General features: G+C 40.3%; 1 protein-coding gene across 8 annotated transcripts in view; it reads right to left on the bottom strand.

Moving 5' to 3' along the window:
* The window catches only part of PPP2R5E (protein phosphatase 2 regulatory subunit B'epsilon), a 78,052-nt gene that overhangs the window by 29,394 nt on the left and 31,685 nt on the right, over nt 1-16,973 (bottom strand). For 6 of the 8 annotated variants that reach the window (XM_054201394.1, XM_054201395.1, XM_054201392.1 and 3 more), the window contains one exon: nt 145-341. In XM_054201394.1, coding sequence (XP_054057369.1) covers nt 145-341 — 197 coding nt within the window. Of the gene's footprint in view, nt 1-144; nt 342-12,731; nt 12,871-16,612; nt 16,637-16,973 lie in introns of those variants that run through there. The other 2 variants (XM_054201400.1, XM_054201399.1) reach the window with 2 other exon arrangements.

Below are 16,973 nucleotides of genomic sequence, written 5' to 3'. Positions count from 1 at the left end.
AGATTTATTCCCAAGTGATATCTAGTAAAAAACACAAACCAAAGGCCTCATTTAATCCACCTACTCCAGGGTTGAATTTCGCCCACAATGTGTAACTGGAATTGCAAGTGGATTTAAAGAGACAATGAGAAAGAAGGAACTCACCATTCTAACTACTTCAGGGTAAGTCTGCTCTGTCAAACAGCCTCTGCTTATTGTAATGTAGTCCACCAGTTCATTAAGAGTGGAGCGCTTGTATTCTTTCATTTTAAGGTCTGAAAGCGTGTCCATGAAGTCAAAAATGACACAGCACTGTTGAAGTTTCTTTAGGAACAGTTCAGGCTGCTCTGAAGATGGAACGTCTATGAAACAAGAAAGGAAATCTTTGTGAGTCTGGCATCTTATTACACAAAACAGGATTTCTTTTTGAAGATCAATTTCAAAGGAGCAGCATTCATACAGTTTTTGTAAAACAGAGCTCAGATTAACAAACAAACCCCTTATAGGAACTGTATTACTATTTTGTATTTGAGATCTTGAACAACATGTTGTAGAGGTAATTTAATCATCACCTGCTACTAAGAAAATAAAGTTCACGCAAAAAAATCCAGGCTGAAGTGGAGAATGCAAACACAACAGCATTCAAGACTTAATTCTATGATATACCACCGCTTTCACTGGCGGCTGACATTCACCATCATTAACTTCCACTCCAAAGATGGATGAAAGAACTGTCAAACAGATCAAGCTTGATTAATTTATATTTCTAAAAACACTGCGTCACTTATAACTCTATATGAATATACATGAATGTGTACACGAATACACAGCAAGACTCTAATTCTGCAAACAAGTTTCAGATTCAATCATTACCCCCATGTTGTCACTTTCCATAGCAAAATCAATTTTACTGAAACACAGTGAGGATTTTTTTTCTGTACTATGAACACACAACATGCATCAATAGGAACATTTTCACACAAAATAATAGTATGTGCTTCACCAATAAAGTAAGCAGAATGTACTACTTACTACTTTTGTTCTGTTTTCTTAATGATCAGCAAATAAAAGACTTAATAAAATAATAAAAGGAATGTCAACTTCTTATTAGTTTGTTAGTTTACCAAGTGCATCAAAAGAGTACACAGAAAGCTTAGTTTATCCAATGTTCACGTATGTAAGAGGCTAACAATAGCAGAAATGTGCAGAAATTAAATACACATTTTGACTCTGAAAGTATACCCTCAGACTAGAGGGCACTCCACTGCCTCTGATCTACTTTTTTTGTTTCGTTTTTTTTTAAAGGTACATCTGTCAGCACCAGAATCCAGCAAATGACCTTCCAAGCCACAATACAACACATAAATGAAAAATTATGCTGATTTCAACTAGAAAAATTTTAATAGTAAAGAACTGATGTTTATTTCTTGAAACTTGGACATACAAGTAAAAGCCAAGCTATGGTGAAACTTCTTATTGTTGACACAAGAGTATGTCAAGTTAAGGAATGCTTGGTAAACACTGGAAGCTGGTAGTAATTGTATGGAAGGACAAAGCACCATGAATCTGTTTTAATTAAAACAAGGTACACAACAGTTACTAGTTTCAAGTTCAAAAGCCCTATCAAATATTACAGTATATAGCTGCATCATTTTAAAAAGTACTGATAGAGATGCAAGGACCCCAAGGCACTTCACATCAACTTTACATTGCTTAAACACTGAAAAGAATAAACATGGATTGCAGTAGTAATAAAGATGCTACATGCTTTCTGACCTGACATGGTAAAGTACAACAGTTTGTTCAATCTTTTTTTTTGCTTACAGCACTATGGCAGTGACAGGATTCAATGGGCTAGCAAACTGCATCTCACAAAGAACCACCAAGATCTCAGTAAAGTTTAACTGATGATATCAGTCAGCACACGCCAATCTCATATTCATTAGCCTTGGGTAAGCTCTACAACAGCTTTGTCCAAAGGAAACTGTGGGCAGGAGAGAGTGGTATAGTTACGACACCGCATTTTGTACCATTGGAACTGCTCACCCCATGCTCCCAAAGGCTACCGAAGATGCAAGAAAGGTGGTTCTAGAGAACCCCAACAAGAAGAGCTACACAGGAGAATTCCTCCTGCCTCAAACATCTCTGGAAAACTGAAGGTCCCAAAACCAGGTCACCCTAAAGCTGTTCCACTGGCCACGTCACTCACACACATTCAAATGCCTCACAGCAGGCAGTGCTGAAACCTAAGGTAAGTCAAGGAGCCACAGAAACTCATTAGCCTTCACCCACTACAAAAAAACCCCACTTCTATTAGCATCCTTTCTAAGGTTACAGCCTTAAAGGAGATAAAGGGCCTGGGGAAGCAAAGTACTTGTGACTGCTTTCTTGACTACCTGCCTTCAAATAGTACAAGAAAGGAGAATGGTCTTCACAATTCACTGTTATTAGCAAGCAGGCAACAATTAATTGGTTAACAATTTCTTCCAAAAGACAGACTGTAAATATGTGCTGAAAAACAAACAAAAAACCAAAACAAAACAAAAAAGAGAGAAAAGTTCAATCGGCTACTTTTCAAGCGTATTACTTTTAACTAACTTCCACTCTTTCTTATGCTATCTATAAGCCACCACAGAACTTGACAACATGTAAACAGTATCAATAAAATCTATGATGTTACATGAATATAATGGGGTTTTGGTTGCATTGTTCTACATGGCTTGCACACACTTCCTTTGACCGACACGGATATCATAGTCAAATAAAAACAGGCTGAAATCAAATGGGAATCCGTTAAGGTACAATGAAGCACAAGTTACAACCAGATTCACATGACTCAAGATTACACTCATTTTAAGGTAGGGTCGGTATTAAATAATTTTTTCAAATGACAAAAGCATCAAAATAATAATAAAAGTTTGTTTTCATTTTTCCTTCAGTTAAGTATCTGGAGGTGTGGGAACAAAATGAAAAATATAATTAAGCTGTTCTCAAGAAAAACCATTCTAGAATACTACATGAAATTCTTGCCAGCCTTACTACATCAGCAAGCCATGCGAACTATAGTGGTAAACAAAAAAAAAAAAAAACACCAACCAAAAAACCCACAAACAAACAAACAAAGACTAAAAGCCCACAAAATAAAACCCCACAAACCAATTGTTCTGGTCATATCTGCTTTTCTTTATTAAGGAAGTTTCCATTCACACTACAAAATAAAATTGCAAGAAGTTTCACACAATAATATTTCTCATTGTTCTTGGGAATTCAGGGTACCTTGGGAACAGGGTAATACCTAATGCCGTGTTTTTTTCTACTTGGAAACAGTAAAAGTATATGAGAATAAATTTTATGGGGGCCTAATATGCATAGCACAAGGCAGCAGATATCAATAAAATGTGTATTCCATGTTCCCAACCTTCCCACAGAGACCATACCATTAGTTCGTTTGGGGTTTTCTTTTGGTTTAGGTTTGCTTTTTCTTTTTTTTGGTGTTTTCCTTAATCCTCTAACACTTCTTTCACAGCTGTACAAACCTTTCCGAAAGATCTCTAAGAATGGACTTCCCCAGGCACCCTCATGCCATTATTCGTAGCCGGGAGTGCACTGGTACTTGGGGTACAAACCTACTGAGCTCCACAGCAGAGCTGATCTTGATGCGATGACTTGAAATGAAATACGCAGTTCCTCGCACATGTTCACAGTTAGTTGATAAAAAACAGCAAATCATTTTCTTCTCAGCAGACAGATACTCAGAGCTTTCAATGAATTCCGCAACATTTTACTCTTGTGCTAATGCACAGCCAAACATTTAGGCCCCAAAATGTAATAACCTGCAGTATTACCATTGTTGTCTACTTTCAGTTGAAAGAACTGAAAACTGAGCAAGTGCTCTAATAAACCTGTGTAAATACCTACGATACTTTAATAATCTATAAAATATAATCAAAATGACACTATTAAGTGGCATGTGTAATTTACATCCAATGCACAGGAGAGTATGCATTTATTAAAATCAAAATTTAAAGAAAGATAAAACTTCCATCTGGATGTCTGAGAACTCTCCTCATTTTCAGAAGGTCTTTGCTATGAGTTAACTTTCAGGCCTGTCAATTTTCTCTTTAGCCATTTAAAACTGTACAAAGCTTTTAAAATACACCGAGTATTCAGAGATTCAAAGGAAACTGGCTTTGTGAAAGCAAGTACTAATACATCTGAACAGTGATAATCAAGATAGAATCAGAACCTTTAACAAAATCACGTGTTTTATAAAGTTATAAGAAAAATTGACAGAAAGTACTGTAATATGGGGGTTTTTTAAGACATGGACCAACAATTGTTACAACAAGGGCTGAAATACCAATTCTAAAATAGCCAGAGCAATTCAGTTTCTCTCTTAACGGCCATTTACCAAAATAACCCTACTCCAACCAGCCCGTCCCTTCTCATCAGTCATCTCTGCAGTCTCTGCCTTCTGCATCCTTTTATCAAATAAAGACATAAAAATCTGATAACATACTTTTACTGCAAGTCTCTAACGGATATAAAATATATTCATGTTTATACTACATTCATATTTTAATTAAAGTAATTTACAAGTAACTGATTTTGGACCACAGAAAACCAAAACTATGCATCAGACCAGCAAAATTGCATCCAGAGAATCGGGCTATGGTTTTCCTCTCAGTGGCAGTGAAAAGCCAAGAAGTGGGAGATACTGAACACCAGGATCAGTCCCTGATCCACTTCAGCCTGTAGTGTTGCAATGAAGGGTATAATGCTGCAAAATGAAGAAGTGAAGACAGGAGGGGAGATTGAGCTGCTTAAGCCAGTATGGCGACTGTAAGGAAAAGTCATAGGATTGCAGATGCAAGACAATATAAGGCCTAGAATTAGAATAAAACTAGACAAATGATGCAGACTACATATAAAATATTAAGCAAAACTAGGATATGCTCACACATGTTACTCTGCAACCACATGTGTACTGTCAGAACATTTATTCATAATTAAAATCAAATGCCCGCAGAATAACTATAGCTTCCAGTATGTACATTACTGTTATTAATTAGTTTGATGATGATGATTGCATAAAGAACTAGCATCATCTTCTTGTACAATAGTACAAGCAAACACCACATTAAGCATGAAAAATAAAAACGCATACTAAAACCAAAGTATGTCCAGAATGGGGGACAGAGAGATCAACAGTAACTTTCTTCCATTAATTTTAAGAACTTCCTTATAATTTCCCAACGTCTAAAAACTCTGTATTCATTCGCCTCCGCTGAGACTGTTTCCTATACTTTCCCTATCAACTTAATGGCAAAATAATTCCCCAATTACTCTTCAGTATCCATATCTACCAGTTATTTAGTAAACCTAGGACTATGATTTTTCTAGTTAAGTAAAATCTCCTTGTGACAAAAAAGCTCTAAAAAACCAAACAAACCTCTCCTGCTTTGCTGCCACCAACTATCAAAGCAAGGACCTACCTGCACAAAGTAGGCAGTTACACATAAATCTCTTAGTCTACATCTATTCCCCACAGGTCCCTATGAAGATTCTATTTTGTAAGAAGCTAACTTTCTAGTTTTTATTCAAATAAAAACTTGCAAATTTGAATTTGAAAGCCTTTTGGTCTTCTTTGAGAAGTTCACTTCAAGAGAAGGTCTAGTGACACCCAGGCCAAAGCTTTCGCTAACTCAAGGTCCTGTCATACACATACCCTTGCACCTGATGAGTCACAATTCTGTAAGCCACTTTTTACAGTAGAATTTTGGTCTTAAGATGCCAAGAAGTACAAATGTTTGCCCTCTCTTTCTTAAACACACTTCTTGAGAAAAGTAATCACTATCCCGATTGCATTCATTTAATTTTCCTGACTGGCTGTCAATATTACGAATGCTTTGTCAAGTCACTAATCATGCATTTATAATAGGTGCTTTTTTCAAACCTGTTTTCCCAACCCATTCTCTATACTTAATAATTATACAGGCAGGGCAGCAGTTGGGCACTGTGTTCCAAAATGTAACATCTAACCAGTACCAACATTATATACACAGCAATAAATACAGTGGGACAAACGCAAGCTGACTTTCATGAGTGAACACGCACAAAAAGAAAAGCACAACATTAACACACTGTTTCCAGCACATTCAAAAAGCATGATTAGAAGTGTACGACAGGACATACTCCACCACTTTTCTTGATAATCAGTGTCTCTTCAGATAATCGATCACAAAATTGAGAATTATTTCCCTGACCATAAATTTCTCACTGATCAACCTGACCAAGTTCTCACCAAGCAGGAGACTCCTGGGCAATTTCGCAGTGATCCTGGACACTGCAAACCCCTCTACTGCTTGCCAATACTCCCCCAACAATTCATTTAGGTTTTCAATAAACACCATTTACTGGGACGAGTAGTCTGAAACCAGTGTAGATCTACCATTTTATTTGAGTGCCTTTAGTGCATATGGAATAGCATTACAAGCAACAGGGGATACTGCTTAACAAACATACTCTTAATCATATACATTAATAAAATTTTATAGTGTAGATACACTTTTAAATATATTAATCAAAATTCTCTTTACTCATGTATGGAAAATCTTACAAGCTTCAGCCCCTTAATAGAACACATGGATGAAGGGCTTCCATTTCCTTCATCACAAGATCAAGAATTAAAAACAATCTGACAATAAAAAGAATTTCAATAAAGCGTATTTTTCAAAATCATAAAGTTTATGAAACTTCATCTAAACTTTTTGACTACTTCCACAGCAGGCAGCATTCAGGCAACAGTTTAAGCCTCCTCACTTTCACCCATACAGCTCAATCTAGAGCCACAGCAGTCAAGGTTTCAATTAAAAGATTCCTTTAGGCTACGCTTTGTCGATCTGTGACCAACACTTGTTCATCCCACCACTGACTACACCAATGAATGGTGTCTGCGCTGTGAACATCTTTCAACTTGGAGGTGGACCAGGACGACAAGCTTGGTTGTCAAAGCTACTGATAAGCCATAGCAAAATACTATTACTTCCATACTTGTTGCAAAAGGACTCTATCACTGCAAATTAGCACTGATGATGTGTCACCCTCAAGTGAGTAGAGAGCTTCCAGGACGTCCTAGGTTTTACAAGTTTGGGTACTCTTACTCATCACTGAACTAACATGATGAATCTGTTATGAAACAGAGTTATATCAAACAGCTCAGATAATAATAAGCAATCAGGAAATACACAGTGGATAGTGAGAATTCATGAGCAACTAATGAAACACAAGATTACCAGGGTATCTGGGTACACCAATCGTTGTTCTAGGTCCCACAAAAATAGAGACTCACAAGATATTTGGTAGTATATCATGTTCCTCACACTAGTACTACTAATCACCACTTAGTAGTAACTGTGTCTCTTCATAGCCAAGCAACAATGCCTTCTTCCTTAGGTAAATTGACAACACTTTTCACCCCCTCCTCATTAGTTCTGCAATGAGTGGGAAAGGTTTAGACTAATGGAGTAATCCAAGACAGTCAAAGTTTACCTATTCTACCTACAAATACATTCAAGCCAAAAACGGTCAAAGAAGATACCAGAGAAAGTATGGAAAAGGATTCAAATGACATAAGTTTTAGAAAAAAACTGATGGGGGGAAAAGCAAGTGGATGAGCGTACTAGAAAATTTCAGGAGAGATGGAAGAATGGCAAAGCAGCTGTGAATGTTGTAAGAAGGAGACAAGAGTGGAAAGCTAAAGAAGGCAGAGCAACAACATAAAAAAAAGTATTAGAAGACCAAGAGACAAAGAGAATGAGGTAGAACATGAGCAGGAGACTTGGAAAAAATGGAGAGGAAAAAAATTTGGGGGGAATAGGTAACACAATAAAAGTAGCAGAATATATTAAAAGGAAAAAATACGAGCTCAAAGTGTTTAAGCAAAACAAGAATGAATGAGTTAGTGGTTAGGGGCTAGATTAGATTAAGCCCCTACATATCTGGAGGTTCCTGACACTTAATATATCCCATTACATTACTTACGGGGAGTTTGCCTAGACATCAAATTAACACTTATTTTTTAGCCCCAAGCTGATCAGATTTTGTAGGTTGCTTTCTTCTCCTGCCCCCCCCCAAAAAAAATTTTTACTAGTATTTCAAAAACAATTATTGGCAATTTTTTTTTTTTAAGGGAAGCAAAAAGGCTAGCAAAAAAATACAGAAATGTTACTTCAATTTCCTAAATGGAATACATGGCAAAAAAATCTCAAAATAAGGCAAAAATACACTGCTGAAACACCAAGAGTTATTGTGGCCAGTTCTCCTGGACTGACTCAATTTTCTTTCATACGGGCTCAGAAAGTTTATGCTACCTAAGTAGGTTATTACTGAACTGCACTTTCAAAGTACAAGCTAACCTTCATCCAGGAGAGTCAAAGTCAGTATTTTTGCTGAACAGTCACCAGAGAGAGCTGCTGTCCATGTTTCTCCTGCCACTTGAGAATACTGACCTGAGCTAGTGAAAAAATTATGAGGGTACCTTTGCCACGTACCTTCTGCCTAACCTTCCAACGGCAGATAGTATGAAAGACACAATTGTTACTTTTCAAAGTCTTCTCCAAGGGGGGGCGGGGAGAATAAGAAAAAGAGAGGGATTTTAATGTTCTTAGAAAAAACCAAGCAAACAAAAACAAAACAAAAAAAAACTGGGGGGGGTGGGGGGTGCGTGTGCAAAGGAATCCAGAAACTGTTCATCATCTACTTTCTACATCTGTATAAACATAAGCATATGTCCACTTACAGGATTTGTGGTTGTTTTGGGGTTTTTTGTTTGTTTGTTGATTGGTGGTTTATTTTGTTTTTTCTTAAGCGCTGCCCTGTTAATTTAGCTAGGCGTGTAAATAACCCAACCCAATACTACACTGGGAGACAACATGAAAACCCAGTACAGTCAGCTCACGCTTTGGAGCTCCCAGAGCTGTGTTAGAACATCCTTAGTCTAAGAATCAAAACCTCCACAAACTGAAAGATCTCTGAATTTTAACATCATGCTCCATTACAAACACAAGACTGACTCTACACAAAAAAATCTTTGCTGTTGGTTTTTTTGAGATTCCAGGACTAGTAAGTATTACTCCTTACACCTTTGCTCAATTCGAGCTGGCACTGCCTCCAGTGCTGAATCATCCGTGGGTTCCTTTCAGCAGTTACCATGAGGAGCTGTACGCCAGAATTAAAGTCAAGCTTTTCTGTAGACATTTGAATAGCAAAAGCTACAGGTTAGAGCAAATGCAAATCCAAAAGAAGCTGTACTTGCCTACTTGCTCAACAACTCTACCCTAAAACGCATCAAGACCACCAGAGACAGGAACACCATGTAAACAAAGACATCTCATTTTCCAAGTGATTTCTCAAATTACAGACTTAGAGCAAAAGCTACACAATAGTAACAGCGCTCCACTGGGTCACCCTACTGCTGTCTTCCTTTCCTTTAAAATCATTAACAGGTCTCCAGGCTGCTTTTTCAGTGTACTTTTAATTGCCTAACTAGTTTTAGGACCCTGCCATCCTCCATCCATTCTTAAGTTCTTAGTAGAGCACTGGAATCCCAAATGCCAACAGAGACGCAAGTCTCAGCTCATTATTTCAACTTTGTCATGCTATGCTTATATCACTTTTATCTTGTACTTTGGTTCTGTTAATTTCAGCAAGAATGATGGATTAAATTGCAGCTTAAACTTTATCGTGCTACATCGCGTGCAATTTTTTTTGTGTGTTGCAAATTAATGGCAAATATCAGAAAATGGCAAGACTAGCAATTTGTAATGAACATCTCATGGTTTCCAGGTTCTTTGGATGGCAAAAAATCTAAAACCCAGAAAAATGTTTACAAGTTCCAGGCTACTAAGAAACACCTTTGCAAAAAAAAACAAAAAAAAAAAAACAAAAAAAAAAAACCAACACAACACTTATGGCCTGCTGACCTAAGACAGAAGAATCCTTAAGAGGATTATTGTCATCCTTTTTATAAGATTCTTATCAGATCACAATTTTCTTCTACATGACATGAGAAGCTTTTGCTCTATAATGATCAGTAAATACAAGAACACAAACATGTCACTGCAGTTTTACAGTTACCTTCCATTCTAACTGCGGTCACAAGGCAGTTCAGGATTTGCATTGGAATCTATTTGTTTGGTGCATTAAGTACATATGAAATCATGATAAAATTATAGAGCTGTACATGCTTCCTGTAAGAGTGCAAAAATTATACCTTGCTTAGTAAGTGCTCTGAAACTGACATCCATCCAAATAAAAATATGCAATGTTCATTTTGCTCAAACTACAGAGTCACTCTATGAAATTTATTCAGAAACACTTAAGACACTTGCAAAAATACTAAACCAAGAGCACAGGAAACTCAAAACATAACTCTCATCCAAATGGGCTCAGAACAAGTGCCAGGATTGCTACTCTGCTTGATACTGACCCACTAATTTATCCCAGCAGTCACAGGAGTACTTCATTCTTCGGTCAAAGAAGTAATTAAGAGAGAACTATTCTACATATGCAACTCACTGTCTAAGAGCTCAGGCTTACATTTAAAAATATTTATATTTATTAACTTAAATAATATACATACATAGAAAATACAGATTCTGTAATTCTATTTATACCTTTAGAAGAGTTTAATTGAACCCTGAAAACATAACTTCCATTCCCTTCTCATTTGGTAGTACAAATTTAGTCAAGAACATATTCTACTTTATGCTAATTTACCACAATAGCCTCCCAGTATTTTCCAGTAACGCACTATGCCTTATGACTGTCCATCATGTGTTTTCTCTCTCATTCTCTCTGCAGAGGGAGCAATGTGTGTAATGGAGTAAGAATTTTATGGAACTACACACATGCAAGATGCTAGGTATGTGTAAGAAAAAGATAAGATTTAACAAACATACCCCAAAGTTACACTGGAAGATGCGGAAACAAACTGGGAGTTCATTCTACAGTCCCCAAACAGACACACACACACACACCCCCCAGAAAGCTCAACTTCTAACACATATTTCCTCTTTACTGCAGAAGCTCCAGCATGACAGAAGAACGAAATTTTGGGGTTTGGCCTTCATTATTCATTTAGTATTCTAAATACTAGTTTCAGCCCAATGAGATCCTCCAGGATCAGAATCAACACCTCAAGCTGGATTCAACGTTACACAAAAACAAGCTGGGGCTGCAGGGGGAGATGCGTATGCAGAGGCATGTCCCTCAGGAACACCAGCCACGGCGCTCACTGCTCACCTGCGTTTCCTGAGCACAAGAACGTTAGCCCTGCTACATTCCAGCTGAGACACGAGGAAACACAGGAAACCCTGAAGGTACATCCTGATCTACACACTAGGATGGTATCTCCTTGCTCACTGAGAAACTAGAAAGCATTACTCAAAGACACTACGTGAGGACTTAACATCCACAAGCAATCCATGTGGTTTATTTGTCAAGAAAGGACACATCGTTCCCGCCTTCACGTTATGTTCCTTGCATAAGTCCTTCTAGCACTCAGGCTCAACCAGCTGCCTTGAGATACGGTCATCTGTAGGGCTCAGACTACGTTATTCAATACCTCATGACAATAACTCAATTAGTCAAGCTGTTAGTTAAGGGAACGCCCTTTTCTCATATCGCCAAGCCCAGTGGATCTGCCTAAATGACAGAAAATAAACAAATAAATCTACTTTATTTTATTTTGCTTTTGCAATCACTGTAGAGCTCTCCCACATTCCCTGATGCACAGAAATATACCACTGTTCCGGACCATTTCTACAGCAAGCTCTTAATCTTCAGATTATTCAGGATCTGGAACAATTCACCAACAGAGGGGAAAAACATGACATTTATATAATACGCCCCTATAACCTGTCACGTTAGTCTGTGTTAAGCTGGATATTTTACATTATTTGTATTGTCATTACATATGTCTGTAAAATACCAGCTATTCCTTTAAAAATAAGATCTCGCCATCACAGAATGGCACAGCTCAGTTTTAAAACAATGTAAATTAGAAACTCATTTACCAGTAATTATCATTCGCCTTCAAAGTCCACTGCTCTGTTATACCTAAACTGGGTATTTTTGCTAAAATTTGGAAATTTGAGTGATGTAGACTATTAGGCCACTTTTCTATCTTTTACACGGCAACTTTTTTTGCTGCTTGAATCCAAAGTGGCAAAGACATTTTATCTCCCCAACACAAGGTTCTAGAGAGCAACACCTCATTTCCGAATATTTGTCATTGTCTAAAGAACAAACCTTATTGCAGCCTTGCATTACCATAATGTGCCTGGATGTTTTTTCAGAACATCTTTAGCTCTGACCTCTTCCAAAAACACTGAATAAAACAATGCCGTTTTCTTTTGGCAAAATATATTTACCTGCATACATGCCCATCAATCATAGGTCTTCTTGTCCCTCAGAAACGCCATCTGATACTGAACACACAAATCTACGTGATCATCACAGGGTCTTGGCACCTGAAGTGAGTTTCTCTACAGATTGCTTAGCCCCTCTGCAATATGACTATCAGTCTACAACACTGCATTACTTTAAAAATAAATATTTGACCCATTACAAATAAAGAGTTTTATATTAAGTTCTTCTCTGGGTTCCCAGCCCCCTGAGCTGGAAGACAGGGATGGGGAGCAGAATGATGCCCCCATTATCCAAGGGGAAATGGTTAGCAACCTCCTAACCTCAGACACTGTGTCCTGGTTTGGGGTGGAGCAGAGGCAAGTTTCTGTTCAGTGGTTTTGCTTCTTGGTTAAGCCTCTTCTAACTCTCTGAAATTAACAGAGAGGCTCTTCTTATACTTGTTGCTGTAGCAGCCAGGGTCAGATGAGTTGGTTGTTTACCACGTGGCGGGGTCGCACCTGTGGGGAGGAGTGGACAGGACAGGTGACCCAAAACTGACCAACAGGGTATTCCATCCTATCTGCCATGCTCAGTATAAAAGCTGAGGGATCAAAGGGGTCAGGTTGGCTTTTTCAATGTCTTGACTTCTTCACTGGCTCTCTTTCTTCAATGACTTACTCCCAGGGAGGATCCTGTTAGCTTGTCTACCTTTGATCCCGATCCATGCGTTCCTGAAGGTAGATATGGAATCCAGTTCCCACATGTCACTGAGTCCAGTCTGGAACTTCCCCAGTGCCTGCCAGTGACATCTTCCTGGGAACTTGATACGGTTATATATGTAGCAATAGGACGAGGGGCAATGGCTTTAAACTAGAGCAGGGTAGGTTCAGATTAGACATTAGGAAGAAGTTCTTTACAATGAGGGTGGTGAGACACTGGAACAGGTTGCCCAGAGAGGTGGTGGAGGCCCCATCCCTGGAGACATTCAAGGTCAGGCTTGATCAGGCTCTAAGCAATCTGATCTAGTTAAAGATGTCCCTGCTTACTGCAGGGGGGTTGGACTAGATGACCTTTAAAGGTCCTTTCCAACCCAACACATTCTAGGATTCTATATAATATATCCATTTCACTATTTCCATTTTATTTTATTATTAATATTTCATTAAAGTAGTTTAGTTTTTTTGAAACTCATAAATCGCTTTATCTCTCTTCTTCCTCTCCTTAGAGTGAGAGGTGGGAGAGAGCGTCTGTTGTCTTGTCATTGGCCAACACAGCCCAAACTGTGACAGACATGCAAAAGTCTATGGGGCTGGATGCGATCCACCCAAGGGTACTGAGGGATATGGCAGAAGTGCTCACCAAGCCACTCTTCATCATTCATCATCAGTCCTGGCTAACCAGGCAGGTCCCAGTTGACTGGAGGCTAACAAATATGGCACCCATCTACAAGAAGGGCCAGAAGGAGGACCTGGGGAACTACAGGCTTGTCAGTCTGACCTCAGTGCCAGGCAATATTACAGAACAGATCATCTTGAGTGCCAACACACGACACGTACGGGACAAGCAGACAATCAGGCCAAGTCAGCATGGGTTTATGAAAGGCAGGCCCTGCTTGACTAACCTGATCTCCTTTATGACAAGGTGACCTGCTTAGTGGATGAGGGAAAGGCTGTGGATGTTGTCTACATGACTTTAGTTAAGCCTTTGACACTGTTTCCCACAGCATTCTCCCAGAGAAACAGGCTGCTTATAGATTGGATGGGCATACTCTTCACTAGGTAAAAAACCAGCTGGATGGCCATGCCCAAAGAGTTATGTTGAATGGAGTTAAATACAGTTGGTGGCTGGTCACAAGTGGTGTTCCCCAGGGCTCGGTATTGGGGCCAGTTCTGTTTAACAACTTTATCAATGATCTGGAGGAGGTGATCAAGTGCACCCTCAGTAAGTTTGCAGGTGACGCCAAGTTGGGCAGGAGTGTTGATCTGCTTGATGGCAGGAAGACTCTACAGAGCGATCTTGGCAGGGTGGATCGATGGGCCAAGGCCAATGGTATGAGGTTCAACAAGGCCAAGTGCCGGTCCCGCACTTGAGTCACAACAGCCCCATGCAATGCTACAGGCTTGGGGAAGGGTGGCTGGAAAGCTGCCCAGCAGAAAGGGACCTGGGGGTGTTGGTCGACAGACAGCTGAATATGAGCTGGCGGCATGGCCGAGGCAACCACTAGTATACTGGTTTGTATCCAAAATGGTGTGGCCAGTAGGACTAGAGAAGTGATCGTCCTTCTGTACTCCGTACTGGTGAGGTTGCACCTCATACTGTGTTCACTTTTGGGCCCCTCACTACAAGAATGACATTGAGGTGCTGGAGTATGTCCAGAGAAAGGCAACAAAGCTGGTGAAGGTTCTCAACCACAAGAGCAGCTGAGGGAACTGGGGTTGTTCAGCCTGGAGAAAAAGAGGCTCAGAGGAGACCTTACTGCTGTGTACAAGCTGAAAGGAGAATGCCTTTTCTTATCGTTATTATTACATTTTCCTTTTGATTGCTGTTGCATCAAAGGACGTACCGCAGCTCCAACAGCAGCAGCCATAACCGTAGCCTGTTCTTGGGAAAGCACCCGTTCTGCTGTTTCCAGCAGCTGAGCAGTGGTACTGCCTCGAGGTAGGGTACTAAGAGCTTTTTTGGTTTTATCACTTGCATTATCAAAAGCAAGTAAGTCTAAAAACTTCGCTTTCACGGTCTCATCAAGGTCAGGGTGAGCAGAAATAGCCGCATGCAATCTATCAACAAATTCAGAATAAGGCTCCGTAGATTTTTGGCAAACATTTGTAAAAGCAGGAGTTTTTTCCCCTCTAATCCCTAGCAAAGCCCTGTGAGCTAGCTGTTGACTGAGTTGCAAAACCTCCACAGCAAAATTAGCTTGCCAGTCAGTCCGAACGTAAGGTCCCGTCCCCATTAACATCTGTGTTTGTACCCCATACAAAGGATCACCTTGAGGACGCGGGGTGGCAGCAGCCTGATCACATAGGTTCTGCCACACACTGAAAAACTGCAACTGCTGAGAAGGGGTGAGCAACATTTGAGAAATCTGCTTTGAATCACGTGGTGTGAGTAAATTCGCAGTAAATAAATGCTCTACCATAGCCCTCGTATAAGGAGAGCCTAGTCCATATTGACTAACAGCCTGTTTCGCCTCCTTTAACAATTTCCAATCAAACGGTTCCCAATCCTTTCCACCCCCCACATTAGCAAACACCGGAAATGCCATAGGATCAAGAAACATGCCCTCAATTGCCGCGTCTCTAATTACTCCCCTCCATCGGTTTTTCAATTCTTTCTCCCCTCTTACCGCTCCCCCACCCCCTGCATTTTCCGACAATGGTGGCCACGACGAGGCATGATGAGGCAGTGGCAAAGGAGCAGGGTAAACTGGAGGAGCTCATGAACTGAATTGATCATCTAGACGAGCTTCCATCGCTTCCAACTTTTTTAACAACTCCCAGAATTGATGGTCTGTCAGTACACCAGGTGGTACTCTAGTGCTGCTGCTGGGTGATGGCGGAGTAGAGGGTGGCAGAGGAGGGTACGGCATTGACTGATCCCCGGAATCCTCAGGGGGGTCTCCTTCGGTATTTTCAACAACAGTGTCTTTGAGAGGGGGAGGAGGAAACATAGTTTCTTCCTCTTTTCCACTTTCATAAACAGGTGTCTCAAGAGAGTCTGTAGTGGGAGTAGGCTGGCTCGGGGCAGTAACGGTGCGACTCACTACATTCCCCTGCGTTATTCTGCAGCCCCGGGGTTGAGGGACGACAGCTTCTGGCGATCCCCCAAAAGAAAGACTCGTGGGGGAAACATCCTTAACTCCAGGTGTTAATGCTGCAAAGGCAGCTGTAGCACGTTCTGCCTGCATTGTTTTCAAAGTCTCTGATACTAACCTCCACACAGTGGAGAGTTTCTGCGCCTCCTTGGATCCTTTACTTACTTCATCCCACAACACCGCTCCTATTTTAGCTCACGTATCTTGAGCAAAAGCGGCAGCAACAGTGGGGATAAGTCCTTTATCCCGCGCCCATGCTAAGAGCACCTTCAAGGTAGGCGTATGATACTTCAATCCTCTCGTAGAGAGTATATATTGGAGGAGCTTAACTACTGCCTCTTCTTCTTTGGAGAGCGTAGACCCCATCTCCTCCCTGGCCGCTCGCTTGGCCAGAGCGAGATTCCCTACCTTGATGCGCTATAGCGTCTTCCCGAGTGCCGGGGCAGCACTCGCTTATCGACCGGCTTCTTCCGCCCCCTCCGTCCGTCGGCTGCTCATCGGGTATTCGCTGATCCCAACACCGATCTGAGGGTCCCTGTTCGGGCACCACTTGTCGACGCGGAAGGCTCGGACAATAACACAACGACCAATGTGATCAGGTTAATGCCAGTTTATTGCAGAGATAGCTCAGTTATTATAGAAGTTCTGATTCCGCATCACGTGCCGACAATTTGCTGATTGGTTACACGAGCTGTGCACGCGGCAAGCAACATATTATAATTGGCTTAAAGCATCTGTCCACGCAGACAATCACCCCTCCTATATCCTG

This window comes from Rissa tridactyla, chromosome 4 (assembly GCF_028500815.1).
Source record: "Rissa tridactyla isolate bRisTri1 chromosome 4, bRisTri1.patW.cur.20221130, whole genome shotgun sequence".
In the NCBI taxonomy this organism is placed as follows: domain Eukaryota; kingdom Metazoa; phylum Chordata; class Aves; order Charadriiformes; family Laridae; genus Rissa; species Rissa tridactyla.
The sequence above is the reverse complement of the archived record's forward strand: the minus strand, read 5'-3'. Positions and strand labels throughout refer to the sequence as shown.